The sequence below is a fragment of the Chiroxiphia lanceolata genome, chromosome 1 (genome assembly GCF_009829145.1).
Source record: "Chiroxiphia lanceolata isolate bChiLan1 chromosome 1, bChiLan1.pri, whole genome shotgun sequence".
NCBI classification, from domain to species: domain Eukaryota; kingdom Metazoa; phylum Chordata; class Aves; order Passeriformes; family Pipridae; genus Chiroxiphia; species Chiroxiphia lanceolata.
The window spans coordinates 75,263,357-75,280,231 of record NC_045637.1 but is presented as its reverse complement, the minus strand read 5'-3'; the positions used below and the strand labels follow the sequence as shown (position 1 = coordinate 75,280,231).

Below are 16,875 nucleotides of genomic sequence, written 5' to 3'. Positions count from 1 at the left end.
AAGGATTGGAAGAGGGAACCGAAGGAAACACGAGCCGGGGAACGAGCTCTTGCTGCCGTGTTGCTGTCACCGTTTTGGCTGGCAGACCTCAAGTTCCCAACCCATGACGGCAGGAGCCGCGGTCACTGCTGAGGGGCTGCTCCACATCGACGCCCAACGCCCCCCGCCCCGGGGTGCGCCTCCACACCTGCGCCCGCCGCCCCGCCTCCTCCTTCCCCAGTAAATCAGAGTCCCCACCCCAGCTGCAGGGTACTGGGGAAATACGGGGGCGCGCCCCTCTGCGGCGACACTGAAGGGGACCCGGCCCGGCCCTACCTCGGCCCCGCCCGGCACGGGCGGCGGTGCCTCATCGGGAGTGGGGCCACCCGCCCCCCTCTCTCCCCCCCCCAGCGCCGGCTGCTCGGCCGCGGCGGGCGCGTTCCTGCTGGGGAGGGGACGGGCAGGGAGGGGCGGAGGCAGGCGGGAGGGAGGGAGGGAGGCAGGGCGGGCGGGAGCGCGGCGGCGGCAGATGCTGCGGCGGCGGCTGTGTCTCCTTCGGCCACATCCCGCGGCCGGTGCGCCCGCCCGGCGCGCTGCGCTACGGCGCCGCCGCGCAGCCTGCCCCAGCCGCCGCCGCAGCGGCCCCGCGCCTCGCCCCAGCGGCGGGGCGGTGGATGCCGAGCCCTCCTCGCCCCGGCAGCCAGCGGGCAGTTGTCCTGCGGCCGAGCCCCGCGGAGCCGGACCGGCGCGCCCGCGCGGACACGGGGACGCACGGGCGCACAGGGGCACACACGCACGCCCGGGGGGGGGCAAGCCGAAGATGCTGCAGCTGGGCAAGGTCAGGACCTTGTGGTGAAGCCTGGGGCCGTCGCTCGCCCCCCCCCCCCCCCTCCCCTCTTTCATCCTTGCCTAACGGACTGAGGATTTGCTCTTGGGTTTTGGTATATGTTTGGGAGCAAGCACGCTGAATCGGCGCCGATCGGTGAGTACGACAGGCACCGTAATGGTGCCAGGTTCCCCCCCCCCCCCCCTTCCTGCCTGCGTGATGTTTCTTTTTGGTGTGGGGTCCTGCGCTGCTCCCGTCGCCGAGGCAGCCGGGCTGGGTTGGGCTGCAAGGAGCAGTGTTTGTGCCTTCAACCGAGAGGTAACAAAGTGCGTTATTTCCCCACGGTTCTTCCTCCCGCGCCTCCCCCCTCCATCGCTTTCCTGCCTTTCTTTCTACGTTAGTCGTTGCTTATGTAGGGCATCCGCGGCACGGTGTCTCCCGACGCCCTGCACTAATGTGCTCGTTACGGCAGTGAAGTCATGGGCCAGGGAGGAGGAGGAGGAAGACGAAGAAGAAGGAGCCCGGGGACCCGCGGGCGGGGGCAGCGCCCGGCCCTGCGCGGAGCCCGGGCCCTGGGGCGGCTCCGAGCGGCTGCTGCTGCGCGGTTCTGTGTGTCTGTGCTGCATGTGTATGTGTATCTGTGTGTGTGCGCGGAGGGGTGTGTGGGGTGTGTGTTCTTCCTTTGAAGCCACCGTCTGCGAAATCCTGCGCTCGAGGAGCGGGGCGGAGGGGGTGGGGAGCGGAGCCGCGATGTGCGCTGTGATGTTTCGTTGATCTATATTTAATGGCTGAAAGGAGAGATGCTTTTCTTTCCTTTACCCTTACCTTACTCTTATTCTGGTGTGTAATGTGCTTGCATTGATCGGTCAAAGCGTAGCTTCAGCTGAATCAAGTCACCACAGAGGAAGGAGGTACAGTGGCACAGGCAGTTCATGTAATACACAAATTCATCTGGCCAGGGATCTTGGAGAAAAATGAAAAAAAAAATCTAAAGAGGGATAATTTTAGAAACCATGTTAAATTTCCCCTGGAGGGATTGGAAGCACGAATACATGGAAGAGTGTAATACAGTATCTCGTACAGATACATTTTCTTATACTTTGTTAGAGTGTGCTTTGTTTGGATTCAGGGTGTTGTGGTTAACCCTATACATTACAGGAAGAAATATCCAAAACTTGGGGAAATATTTAGAAATTAAGAGGTCCCTTTATCGAACACCCAGTTCTTAACTTTATTGGCTGTAGTAATTGATATTTTTACCTCTTAAAACAAGTATGCCTTTTTATTGGCAATAACAAGGAAAGTAAAAACTTCACATTGCAGGTTTATTTTCAAAATCTATATAGGTAGCCTGTATGTAAAGTGAAAACCGTGAGTCAGCCTGAGCTGTGGTTCGTAACAAACCTCTCCATAAGGTACGTCAAGACTTACATACCTCAAGATAGAGAGAGGACAACCCAGAAATACATGGAGTTTATGTAAGTCTGTTGTGGCTTTTGCAAAATCAAGAGAGGAAAAAAAAATCTTTGTCATCCTGTATTTAAGGATATATTCATCCTGTCTTAAGAAATAAACTGATTATATAACTCATAGGCTGGGTTGATAATTTTCAGACAGCCTACTTAGTTGGTCAGTGTATAAACGACATGGCATGAAGGGGTTAAGGGCAGGTCTCCAGAGAAAGCTGCTGCATATTCTACTAGTGGGCCTCTGAGACTCAAGTGGCTTTAGGGCTTTTATGAGCCTATTTGCCTTTACACAGGTTATCTGGGGAGGAGCCCCAACCTTAAATTTAAACCACCTAGGAAGGCTGTGATATTTAAGCAAAACGTTATATGATGTTCAAATACCCTTGTAATACCGTTTCTGAGCCAAGTTGGTGAAGCCGTCTCTCTTCAGTCTGTTAATGACTTGACCCTTTGGGAGCCTTGACTGACTATCAGTCTGTGTCTCGCAAAACTGCTGAGAACTTCTGATTGATCATCGACGTTAATGAGAAGTTGATTAATAGCTCGGGACTGGGTTGAATGTGATTATGTTAAATGTTGTAGTTCCGAAACAGGAGATCGCATCTTGATCACGTTGCACAGAGATGGTTTTTGCAGTCTGTTATATAAGAGAGGCTTGGGGAAAAAAAAAAGGGAGTTGCGGGCTATGCTGTGTATACGTACCAAAAGAAATACTCCTCAAACCTGCTGGTAGGAAGCAAAGTATTTATTTCTGAATGCCAGTTGTATGACTTTTTGTGGATTGCAAGAAAGATGGTTTTGGGAGAGAACTCCAGCTATAGTGCTCGAGTTCCGGCTGTCAGGTACCTTAATAGACGTTAAAAGCAATAAATAGCTCATTGGTGACACAAGTTTGTGACTTCTGGTTTTTTTGGATAATGGTACTAAAAAAATTTCATCCTCGCATAATGAACTCTGACAAGCAGCTGCACAAAATAGAAATAGTAGCAACTAAAAAAACCCAAGATGTTTGCATAATTCTGATTTGCATAATTTACCTTTGCTGATGGTGGTATCAATTTAATGGCTGTGGTTCAGTGTTGAATGTTTGTTTCTCAAGACACGTGTAAAATCAACTTATACTACAAAGGAAGTACCAAAGCAGTTTATTTTAAGGGTTTTAAGAAATGCATTTTTAGGTAGGGATGTAAATTGGCATGTAAATGGAGCAGCTAACAGAATCAGCGGAACTCATGAGTGTTAAATTTTGCACTAAATTTCAGATACACTTTCTATTTCATGGTTCAGTGTGATATGATTTTTAGGGCTGATCACTTGTGGAAATTCCAACGTATCTTTGTTAGGATTTCAAGCATATGTTTCTGTCCTAGAAATCCCTGTTTTCAGAAGTATCAGCAAGATAAGGAAAATGAATTATTACAGTACTCTTCACTTAAATAAGAACCTGTGGGTTTGATGCTTATTGATTGTACTTGTAAGTCATGAAGAGTTTGAAATCAAAAGTTACAGCTGAGGTTTGACAAAAATGAAAATTATTGTATTAGCCTTTGAAGGTCTCAGTAAGATCTTATTGCAGGATGAATTATGCATACTTATTTAACTGCACAATATTAAATGTAGTAGTATAGTTATTAATAACATACAAATAAGCAATAAACTTTAATGGAGGCAGCATTTTTAAATAGAGTGAATTTATTTTTTAAGTGACAGAATGATTCTCAAATAGGGCTAAACCACATTTGCTCTTAAAGAAGAGGTTGTTTTTGTCATGACAAAAGACATTACACTATGGAAAATGTTATTTTTCTGACCTTTGTTTTTTATGGGTGCATGATGGGAAAAGTAATTTCTTTCATGTGAATAAGAAGTCTCCATGCAGGACAGGAGTGCAGTTCTCTGCTCATGCACTGCAGAACCACATGACCCTTTGGCTAATGGTTCCTTTGTAGTTAGGCTCACTTGGAAAGAAGTCTGAATGTAGCATGACACACTGAAACAATTTGTTCTGTCCGCTTGGGATGTGCTAACTTTGTGTCACAAGTGGGTTGTAAAAGCAGATTGCTTGACCAGATTCTCTGGCACTATACTGGACAAAATTTAAGTTCAATAATATTGAAAACGAAATATGGTAGCTGTTTGTATGTAAACCAATTGCCATGTGAATAGATATTATTTTTTTCTTGTATTAACTGCCAGTTCAGTGTAAAACTGAGAAAAAGAGAAACATCTTATTATCCATGAGAGCAAGTATTTAATATTTGTTTAAATTGCTCTTGGCATACTAACTTCTAGTGCATCCTACTGCCTCTTAATCTGCCTATTCTACTTTACAAAATTCAGTTATACTAATAAGCAATAACTTCAAGACACATCAGCATGCAAGAGTATGTATTATCTTGTTTTTTTGGTCACTGCCTATTTTACTGAAGTTTCTAGAAAAAAAAAAACAAAAACAAACCAGGCTTCTAATGAAACTCTAAAACTTTGTGCTTCCCAAAGCTGCCAAGAAGGTGATAACTTTCTAAAATTCATATATAAAATAACTGTGTTTGATGTTGCATTTTATTGTGGTTCATTGCATTAGTCATAATAATTCTACTGTATAACAAAGCATTATTTTCTGCTTGTTTTAATTCATTTTAAGAAGCCACATATATGCAGAGTTTGAATAGTAACATCCAAAATGAAGAGCATCTGAGACTCAAAGGAGTTTTACATTTTCTAGTGGAAGATTTTGCCTTTTCCCGTCCTATTTTTCCTACATTTCCCTCTCCCACTCCTTTTTTTATTTTGTTTTTGCCTACTTTGCAATTGATTTCTTCATCTCCCAAAAATCTTCACAGAGCAGCAATTTCCTTTTGGTCAAGAAAATTACTTTTGGAAACTGACAATAAAACTTGGATTTATCTGCTTAGTGTAACATATGTGTATTTTTTTTTTAAGCCATGGCTACATTCTCGTGTTCTAACACAGTCAGTTGTTATTCAGCTAAGCAGCACCAAAATATCCCTTTAAGGTTGAATTTTTGAAGGGAGACAAATGAAATAAACAGCTAATGTAAACAGGTATTCTGATGAGATTCTTAATTGTTTTAAATCCGCTGGATAAGACTTAGCTCTTACACACTCATTTATATTAGAGTAATTTCTTTCACATTACTAAGATATTTGGGAAAATAATTAGAAATAAGTTGCAATGTCGTGGTAGAAAATTACTGTACCTTTTAGCTCCACCAGGATTACTAAGGGTTGTAATCTGCATCCTGTGAAGGTATAACATGCTTTCCATCAGAACCAGCAAGCAGTTTGGAAGGGTGACTGGCAAGGAGCATCTCAGATGTAACTCAAGGCTCCAGACAATGAGTTTCAGGGTAGTTCCTGCTTCCCAAGGGAGTACTTCTGCAATTTTCGAAGCTGGAAAGCAAAAAAACATTCACTGAATGTTGAAAACAGAACGTGTGAACCTTACAGTTTTTCTTTACAGTTTTCCACCAAAATACTGAGATTCATGAGTGTGTGTGTGTATTTTTGGAATGCTAGCTGCTCTAGAGATGTTTTTGTTGGTTTTGTTTGGGTGTTTTTAATATATGCACTATTTTAGATTTATGTGAGCAAATAAACTAACTTTTCTGAAGACGACATACATGAATTAAATCCTGGCATCCTAGTATTTTGTCCTAATGTTGTAGTTGGCTGGTGTCCTACTTAGAGGGGCCGGGACCAGTTTACCACTATGTGGGTATAACCAAAACTGTGTATTCTACACCCTCTATGTAATTTCTGATGGACTGTTAATAATGGATCATTTGCAGCAGCTACCTAGGGCACAACTGGCACCTCAGGCTACAAGCTGGGTGTTAAAGAAACCCTGGGAGGGGTGTTTCTTTGTCTTCACACTAGTAACTGTGATAACAACTGTGATAACTCCCCTCAGGGGAGGCATTAGCACCTTCACACCCAGCCTGAGGGGGCATCTCTGCTAATGGGCCATACTGGAGTGGCACAATAGGCAGCTGCAACCACCTAGACCATCAAAGACTCCAAAAATATCCCATGACTCAGAGCTGAATCACCCATCTTGAAACTCCCCGCCCTGGGGGAGGTGCTGGACATTCCCACCTGAACCTGAGCGCATATAATCTTGGAGTCTTGGGACTTCTGGTACCACTCCTCAGATCCAGAGGAGGACCAGAATTTCAACAGGACTTTGACTGCCACTCTCGACAAGACTGAGATCATTACTTCAACAGGACTGTGACCATCACCCAGACCAACAGGTTTTCCTTTCCTTTTACTTTGCACCCAGGGGGACCATGGGGTGCTCAGCACAGGGGCCAACCAAACACTGTTCTGTTCTTGCCCAGTGTGCTGGGTTGTATATTTGTTTTCTGAGGGTGAAAACCAGTTTTTCTCTGTATCATTGCATTTATTGTCATCTTTTTTTAGTAAATTGTAAATCTGACTTGTAATCTCTCTTGAGTTGGGTTCATTTTTCCCATGGGTTTACTTCTATAACCAGCGCAGCTGGGTATTAATCAGGTTTATTTGAAAGCAGGTTGTTGTTGTCCCAGTCAAATTTGCTTGTTCAAAAATAATCGTTCTTCTTGCCAAAAGGTTGACTGTTGCTTTAGCTGTTTGGCATACTGGGAGGCAAAAGCCTTTTCATGCTTTTTCATGAAAAGTGTCATGGCATTACATATGGATGTTCATATTCAGGGAAAAGCAGAGTGAGAAGGCAGAAGGCTGTGTCAGAGAATTGTTATCTAAGGAAACAACAGCTTAAAGGTTTTCAGCAATGGAAATAGCTCAAGGTTAGACATGGAAATCCTGCCTGGACAAACCTTTTACTTGTTGTCCTCTATCTCAGAACCTGTAGAGTAATTGAGTTCTTTAAATAAGCAGATACCTGAAGACATTCCTAACACCATCATTTTCTCACATTTAGTATATCAACTAAACTTCAGGATATCTTTTGAATATGCCTAATTTCTGAATGACGTGATACTGTAATAAGTGAGATTCTATGTGATCTAGAAGCTGAAGTCTCGTAGAAAGTTGGAGTTGGGGCTGCTAAACAGTTTAGATACTAAATACAAACTGGTATATCTAGTGAATTCTCCCAAATCGAGCATTTTGACAAATTTTAACAATATGATTAGTCATATTTGATACTTTCTGAATGTTTCTGATGAAGTACCTGTATTCTTGATCACCACATGATGGTTACCTGAACCTTCAGTTCAGTGCCTAACCTCGTCTGACGTAGTGTGCTTAGAAATGCAGTGACTAGAACAAAAAAAGATCTGGGTCTTTTAAAAAGTTTGTGTTTTAATGAAGAAAATTGACAGTAATTGATGAATTGCATAATTCTTGCTGCAAATGGTTTTAAAGCTTGAGTTACAAGAATAATGTGATTTTATATGTGGATTTCCACTGCAGTGCTGATGTATGTCATCTGGTGGTACAGGGGAAAAGTTCGAAGTGTGGCAGTGCATCTCTTCTTTATAAGTGTCAATAATATAGAAGGCATAATGCATTCTCAAAATTTTCATTACAGTTAAAGCAACAGAAGACAGTTGGCTTCTGTTTTCTTTATTTCTGTCATTTAACTGCATTAAACTTACTCACAGAAGGATTTGGAGTAACAGGGTTGGAAGTTCTGCCCTGCTTAGGGGTCACCAGGTTAATTCCCAAATGCCTCAGCTATGTCTATGTGATTTTCAGAAGGTGAAGTTTGGTCCATTCTGAGAAAACAGTGTTTGTCGTCTGCCACAGATGTCGAGGATTAACCGCTACACATACATTCATTTTATTGATGACTTATAGCATTGTATAATTGAATGTGTAGGAGGTAGACAATACCATTTCCTCTTTTTCTGCCATATGAACATGATGGTCCCTTAAAGATTTTATAGGTTCACTAGTATGTATTTTTGGTTGAAAGTGTTTCTGACAAGATTGGCAGCTTATTCCACTTTTTTTTTACTTGTGAATTCTATTGTCTTTACCAAGAACAAGTAAATTATTACACAGAACCGCAAGAGTCTTGGGGGACTCTGACTTAAATGTCTTCAAAGAAGAATGGACAGGTCGAGCTTAATTAGAAACATGCATGTCTAATCAAAGGGTAAATTTAGAATCATAAGTTTTAAGAACTGGCATTAAAAACAGAGTCATGATACCAAAAAAGTCTTTTTCATATAAATGGGAGCATTGAACAGAAGTCATAGTATATCTGTGAAGCCTAATGCACTGTTCTGATAAGCGATTGTTTAATACCCTCAGGTAAATAGGCCTTCCTAATATGTGTCATTACATAGCTTTTTCAATAAGAACAAATTCCAAAGCATGCATTTCTGGTCAAATTATGGAAGTTCCTTAGCCTCTGAGTGTTTCCACTGGGATCCTGTGCACTTAATTCTCAGTGCTGACTCCTATAATGAGCACCCAAAGGATGGATAATACTCCTCATTTCAGAAAGGAACAAACATTTCTGTGTATCTTATGTAGCATAGATCTGTGCGGCAATTACTTTATGTGGATGAAATGGAAAGCAATGGTGTGAAATGTAACCTTTACATCTCTTCTTTGCCTGTTTTGAGGTTGAGTTTCGATTAGTTGTCTTAAAGGTTTCCTCTCTATAAATACATTTTAATTAGAAGTAGCAAAGATTAATCAGCTTTGTAATTCCTACTTTTCTATCCCTAAGTCTAGGAGGCACAGTACTTGTTTAGGTCTTGCTGGTTTTGTTTGGGTATTATTTATTTTTTTTTTTGCCAATCTAAAGAATTGTGAATTTTTGGTAGTGAGTAATTTCTTGTATTTCATGTGTATTAGTATAACAATATTTGAACCGAGCAGAGGAGACATCTGTTTTTGACTGGTAAAAACAAAATTCCAGGCTTTGATCGTGTTTTATGCCTTCAGTTTAGCTTACAGTGGATAAAAGTTTGCACAGATGATAAGCAATTTTGTTTGATTCACAAAATAAGATTTTTTTTTTTTTGTGAGCAAGTGCAAAACAAGGATTTGAGGAATGTGCTATACCTGACAGTGCCAGCTAAGTGGTACATAAGTTTGACTTACTTTCAGGATTTTGGGACATCTTGGATTTTTGAAATCTGGCATTTCTGTTTGACCTCCTGAACCCTCTGGTGTCATTTCATTGGAAAGCCTATGGGGTAAAGTCATTTAAAAGAACCTGATTTTCCTGTTTGTGTGTGAAATCCCTATATGTATTTACTGAAACCAGAGCTGCCCAGTAAGAGGGAGCAGGAGTTTTCTCTACAACTGTGCTCTACCCACCAGAGTCCTCAGGCTGACATTGCTGATGGATCCCTCTGAGACTCTTAGCATGGTCTCCCCTAAAAATATCCAGTGAGGAGCTACCTGGCTTTTGATCGGTGGTGATGACAATATTTCAGGTCCCCAAATGACAGATTATTGGTGATCTATTGACAGAACAGACTTGGAGCACCAGGGAGCAACAGTGTTTATCAAGGAATTAAACAGTCTGCAATATAAATGGCTTTTATGTGTTTGTGGGGTTTTTTTTGTTTGTTCTAGTTTTGGTGGTTGGTTGGTTGGTTGGTTGGTTTTGATTGGGTTTGGGTTTTTGGGGGGTTGGGATGGGTTTTTTTTCATTGTACACAATGTCCAAAGCAGAGAAAGAGATCTGAGATACTGGTTACAGCAGACGAAAAAAAGGCTGGGTAGGAAGTTGGGGACAGGGAGACAGACTGGAAACCACAATTGCTATATTGTAATGAATAGAAAAGATGCTAATTCAATCTTTTAACGTAGGTAACTGATCCAGTCTGATTTCTAGCAAATACTTTTAGAAATACATTTTTAGGAGTGTTTTATTTACAAAAGTGCATCAGTTCTAACAGGACATCTTGCACAGATAAGCAATAAACAATTTAAACATGTTTAAGAAATGCATGCATGCATGCTTATATTCTACTTGTATACTGTAAGCAGGTATGGAATTAGTTGCACCTGTGTCAAATGTTAAAATCCTCTGTTATATGTATGTTACATAACTTGCATATTAACCTTAAAAACAATGTAATTTTGTATTCTCCCCCTGACAAAACTGAGTTGTACTCTTACTGAATTTGGTAACAGAAATCCAGCTGATTCAATGGGAGACCTGTGTTCTACTAGACATACCTTAGCGAAAATATTTTTTTCTGTTTAGTCAGCCTTCTTTCACTTGACTCTTCAGTAATTCCATAAGATAATGTTTGTCATGAAACAGTTGTGATGGGTTTTTTTATGGTTGGTTGGGGCTTTTTGTTTTCTTTTTGTTAGATTGGTTTTTAAAAAAGAAAATTACAGGTATTACAGTGTTATCATAAAACAGGACATCTACCTGTTAACTACTACATCTCAGTAGTAGCTAATATTTTTTGTACTGTTTGGTCAATATATGAGTTGCGGAGGGGAGGGGGAAATGGTGGAGAAGTAGGAAAGAGAAGGAAAAAATCAGAATGCTAGTGTTTTTAGCTAACTTATCCTACTGACATATCCTTCCTGACCTGTAAAACAGTATAGTTCTGGAAGTATACAGTTTGTTTACCTGATATTGTAGTGTGCTTGTCATCAAATGGGATTGCACTCTAGGAAGTTGTATAGACCTCCAAAACAAGTAACTGAGTTTTTAAATTCAGTTTTTCACATGCCCTCAGTAAAATTCCAGGATTGTAAAAAAGAAGCAAGGACTCCTGATTTTTGGAGGGCTTAATATTCTTATCATAACATTTAAATATCCATGTTTTTCAAATACTTTTCTAATAAACCTTTATTTAAATATAGTCTATTGATTGTGTTTGGATTTAATAACTACATAGTATTAGCAGGTGGCCAAAAATAAGATTTTTGTCATGTTTTGTTTAGGAGTATCTAATTTGTATATACTATGTCGTATATTCTTATTTTTGCTTAACAAAAGAGAATGAGTAGTTAGTATGAAAAAGATGAGTTGGCCAGGAGGAATGGCACAAATGGAAAAGTGATGCTGTCTTGAAATGCAGATATATAGCTGTCCTTCAGAAATAAACTTTGTATCTATAAGCTGGTATTGTGAAATAAATCACAAGTCTTTAACCCTTTCCTGTAAACTACTGGAAGCTGCACATTTAAGGGAATGGGATACAAAAATAAAATTATTTTAGCTATCCTCAAACTCCACTGAAGTAGTAGAAGATTTATTGCATTGATGCTGCCTCCTTTAGCTGATCTGAAACCAAACACATCTGAACTTATACCATTCCAACAGGCAAGGTTCTTCATGAATTATACAGGCAAGCTGAGGTGCTGTCACTACCACTACTGCCAAGGCTGATTTTCCTTCTGAATGGGACCACTGACTGAAAACTTGTACCACGTTTCTACTTAGACATTTCTACCTTTATGTATGTTCCCCCACCTTGATACAGAACCTGAAGTGTCTGTCTCTCTTATACCATCTACTTAATATGGTTCTGCCATAATTGTTATTAAGTACTGTAGTCTTGTTATTTCACTGTAAGGAAGCAAATATTTTTTCCTTAAAAAAAAGTGAAGAACTTCCTCTAACCTGAGTTTCAGGTGGCTACCAGACTTCCTAACAAAATGTTAGGCAATTTACAACTTTCAAATTCTCTCTTGTTTTTATTTTACAACTTTTATTTGAATAGCAATATTCCAGATATTAATATATGTGCGTTCAAGAAACATACAGAAGAACAGGTATTCCCAAATGTGTTCTTAGCATCCAAAGCTTGCACTTCTATCCTTAATCTGTAAAAGGAAAGGGTTAGAGACTTGAGATTGATTTCACAATACCAGGTTTAGATACAAAGTGTATTTCAGAGGCACAGCTCTACATCTGCATTTTACAGGAACAGTTGAAGAAAGGGAAGGCCAGCAAAAAGCGTTTTCTTCTTTGCACATGAATCACTCTAGAGCTTCTTCAAAAAGGTGGCTTAACTTGCTGAATGAATTTATAGAACATTGTGTGATATTTCTCATGTTTTAATCTTCACATTTTTCATACATGTGTAGAAGAGAAGAATAAAAAGGGACTTGCAACTTGCAAACATTTATGCACCCAAAACTTTTGAAGATATATGCAGTTTTTAATAATATCTAAATATGACATTTAAATATTACCCAAAACATAACAGACGTAAAGCAGTATATATCTCTTAATTGTTTATTTCTGTCAGGCAGTCTTCCTCTTTTGTAAAGACTTTTTATTCAGTTGTCTTGAAGCAGTCATTAATGGCTTAAATAAAATATAATGGAAATTGCAGTGGCCTTGTGAATTCTGTTCTTGCTTTTATTTTAAATTGTTTTAAACAGCTGGGTTCTCTCCTCGTCTCTGACAGAATGCAAGTGCTATCACTTGTTAGCAGTGTGCATGTGTTGTACATTGCATCCCTCTACAGTATATGAGACTACTTTACAGCTGAAATAATTTTATGGTGCAAAAAGGTGTTTTCAAGGGGCTGAAGCTGCTGCCTCTAGCTCTAGGCTAGTTCATAGGGGAAGCCTCATGAAACTTCTTCAGTCGACCTGTTTGCAGCTGTTGTTTCAAACTTTCCTGTTCTACTCATGTGAAATCAAACTGTTTAAGTGGAAATCAAAGTGTTTAAGTGGAAGGGTATTTGCTGCATATTGATACTGAATTTCAGTAGGCTAATTTTGTTATGGAACTAGACCTAAGTTACAACAGGACCTTGAAGCTGGTTGTAAATATCCCAGTGTTTCCCACGTTTAAATACAGAGTGAGCTCAACACCTCTGAGTTGATCTGTGACCCTTTACAAGAAGTAGTAAACAGAACCATAGTCTGGATTGTGCTGCAGCAGTCTGCCTGTGGGTGGCATATAACCAATTCCCTCCCGAGGTGCATTTAGAAAATTGAGTGCAGTAGATTCATTAACTGTACCATGTATGACAGACCATATGCAAGAATGCAGATGGAGGAACAGACTGGAATCATCTAAGCAATCAAACATAGTGGTGGCTCTTTATTTTGTACTACATCAGTGTTTTGACAACCGTACTTAGATCACAACCCTGTTGAACCTGTGCAGTCCAAAACATACTCGCAGATGGTCCTTGTGCTGAAAAGTTCAAAAACCTAGCTAACGGAACTGCTGAAGGAAAAACAAGTCAAGAGGGGTTTAAAATGGGTCAGGAACAAGCATGAAAATAGGATCCTGGTTGCTTATGTACTCTGTCTCCTAGAACATATAGCCCTTTCCGTGTTGCTTAAGCAAATACCTGTCTCTTGTTACACTGCTCTCAGTGCATGGGTGTCATAAAACTTAACTTTTGTTCGACCACATCCAACATTTTCCAAAGCTGTTAACAACATGTTTTATGTGACGTAAGAGTTTTGTTTTTTTTTCAAAGTAGGAAAAGTCATTACTGAGCTTCTGTCACATCTTTACTGTCTTTTTACTTGTTTTCATTTTCTTAATTTGAAGGAGTATAAAGGGGGGGTAAACTGTACTGGGTCCCTTCTCTCTGAGAATTTTAAAGAAGAAAATCAGAACTTGCTTTGGCAAGAATAATGAAGTTGTACAAAACGTCAGTGAGTACTCTGCTGCTGGTCCTTTACTACACCATTAATACTACAATGTTAATATAGAATGTGTAAGGAATGTTATTAAACCCATTTATAAGCACAAGAGTGTTGCTGTTGTTTCATCATGTACTAAGGGAGGAAAGACAACTTCTGTTCTAGCCTTGTTGTGGTACCAATTCCCTTTCAATCCTTTTTTGTTTCGAGTGAAAAGAAGCAGTCTCAGTGCAGGATGATGAGGGACAAATGTTTGAAGTTCCTGTATCCATAGGTTTTCTTCTTCAAACAAGCATCAAGTTGATGTTGAAGTAATTAAAGATTCTTTCAGCACAATAGTTAGTGTAGGTGAGTCCTAGAATGTATGGACAATCTCTCAGCAATTTCTTCTCACTTTCACAAAACATTAGTACTATTCTAATATCTGTTTGTCTAAAAATATCTCAAAACTTATAAGATGATTTCTCACAAGGAGTCTTTTCTGACATAGTTTTTCTTGACATTCATTTTTCAAGGAGAAATAAACAAACAAAAGACAAAAGAAACAAAAAGGAAACAGAAGGGGAAGGGGCCACAGTGGCCAAGCACCCTAGGCTTTGGCTTGGTTGGTCAGAAGGTAACTGTAGACTTTTCTTCGCACTTGGTTTATTAGATAAAAGTTTCCTTTATCACTCAACAAATATAGGTGTCAAGAATGTATAATTTTTTTGGACATGTTATGGATTGTGTTTATTATCCTGGAATGATGTACAGGTAGCAATATAATACACTATCAAAACCATAATTAATGTAATACTAACTTGAAAAAGAAAATTTGTTAAACCTAACAAATTCCGTGAAGCATTAGTTACAGCTTTTGTAGCTTCTGCTCTTTCACTTAAAATAATAATTAAAGAAGTTTTGCAGAGCAAAATTAATTTAATTTATTGGAGAAATCTAATTTCCACAACTCTGATCCATTCATATACTTGTAGTCAGCCTTGATAGTATGTTCTATTGAAATTCACAGTGAATTTTAGAACATCTGCCTTCTAATTATTCTAAATATCACTATCCTAAAAGGATGTATATAAGGAGATGTTTTTATACATTTCTGTTCTAGGAGGTGCTCAAATCATGTCTTTGTTTTTGTTATCCATTGTTCCTCTAGGTTGTTAGATTACAATCAGCAAACACTGTGGAGTTAACAAACCACTTACACCTTAAAAGGGTAGATGCAGTGAATGACAAAGGTATTTCCTACAGATATAATTGAAGAGAAAATTCAGTTTAAAATCCTTAGTTTCTAGGAGATAAGTTTGCTTGCCAGTATGTGTGAATATAGCAGAGTACATTTTCTCCTTTATCCATGTTATAGGTAATTTTTTATGTACGGATGATGGTTAGACTTTGAATCTTAATTTATTTGTTTATTTTTCTTCTTCCAATAGACTATTCCACAATTTAGTACCCTTCCCTGACATTGCTCAGTCTCCTCTCACAAGCTTTGCTCTAGGCTTTATTACCTGTGTTTTCAGGTACTAGCTAGCTTGTTTTGGATGCTGCTTTTTTGCTGAGTTAGGACACAGGCAGAGAACCCGATCTCACTCCTCATCACTGTGGTAACATGAATTTCTATGGCATAACTTTATCAGTCTGTGACTGTCAAGCAGGATACTTCTGGTGTGGATAGTTCTGTTATACATTCAAGAACATATCTGATCAAATGCTAATAAAAGCTGATTTGGGCTTCAGAACTAGCTTCTAGACAACAGTATATTTGCTCACTGAGGTGTGGAGGAGTTTATACTGATCGTGGCATCTGCCTATCATCTGCATTAAAAATTCTACTTACGTTCTAGTTATAGGAGATTTAAAGTCTCTAATAATTGTCTTTGAAAGGTCATGGTGATCGAGGGAGGTTGCTGAGGACTGGAGGAAAGCAGACATAATTTCTGCCTTCAAGAAGGATGGTCTGGGGAAGTCATCCTCACCTCAGTCCTTGGGCAGATGGTGAAGCAAATCCTCCTGTACAGACTTTCCAAATAGATGAAGGACAGAAAAGTTATTGGGAGTAGTCTTAACTGATTTATGAAGGAAAAGACAGACTTTACCAGCCTTCTATGGTGAGATATGATGACCATGTTGGGTAAAGGAAGAGCAACGAGTGTCATTTATTATGACTTTATGGGAGACTTTTGACAATCTCTCATAAGCTACTCATAGACAAGCTCTTAAAGTATGGGTGAGATAAATGAACAGTGACATGGGCTGAAAACTGTTGGAACTGATGGGCTCAAGGGTTATCATCAGCAACATGAAATCCAGCTGGAGGCCAGGCAGTAACCATATACCCCAGGGGTCGATGAGGTGCCCTATGTTGTTGAACATCTTCATTCCTGATCTCAGTAATGGAACACTGATTTACACTCAGCAGGTTTGCAGATGATACAAATCTTGGAGGAGTGGCTGATAGACCAAAGGATTGTGCTGCCATTCAGAAACAAGTTACCAGGTTGGAGAAAAGAGCTGACAGGAACACTGTGAAGATCAAAATGCCAAGTTTTGCACCTGAGTTGGTTGCACTCTTGCAGTAGTATGTGCTGGGGCCAATGGAGTGGAAAGCTGCTTTGCAGAGAAGGATCTAAAGTTCCTGGTGGACAAGCTGAACATGAGGCAGCAGTGTGTTCTCATGGCAGAGAAGTCCCAACAGCTTCCTGGGCTGCAGAGGAAAGTTGCTCTTCCATTCTATGCAGTAGTGATGAAGCCACCTCTGGACAACTGTGCACGATTCTGCTGCATTTCTAGATAATTGACAGCTGTTCTTTGACTTATGCTTTGACATCTGCATTATCTCAAAAGAAATTCAGATATTAGTGGACTACACTATCAGTTTAACTGTTACTTAATATTGAACGAGGAACGAAGCTTTAAACTGCAAATGGAAGCTGTTTGGGACTAAGAAGCAGGCTTGGGTGTGGGCCTGGTGTGTTTCCATTGGCTTTTAACACAGTAGACAACTGGTTTATGAGAGTCTGTGTGTGGT

The 16,875-nt window shown here is 40.1% G+C and overlaps 1 protein-coding gene across 11 annotated transcripts in view; it reads left to right on the top strand.

Moving 5' to 3' along the window:
• Positions 1–655: 655 nt before the first annotated feature.
• CTNND2 (catenin delta 2) overlaps positions 656–16,875 on the top strand; it is a 629,184-nt gene continuing 612,964 nt past the window's right edge. For 4 of the 11 annotated variants that reach the window (XM_032683409.1, XM_032683400.1, XM_032683389.1 and 1 more), the window contains exon 1: positions 659–961. In XM_032683409.1, coding sequence (XP_032539300.1) covers positions 925–961 — 37 coding nt within the window. In that variant the 5' untranslated portion in view covers positions 659–924. Of the gene's footprint in view, positions 962–16,875 lie in introns of all 11 variants that reach the window. The other 7 variants (XR_004356187.1, XM_032683448.1, XM_032683467.1 and 4 more) reach the window with 5 other exon arrangements.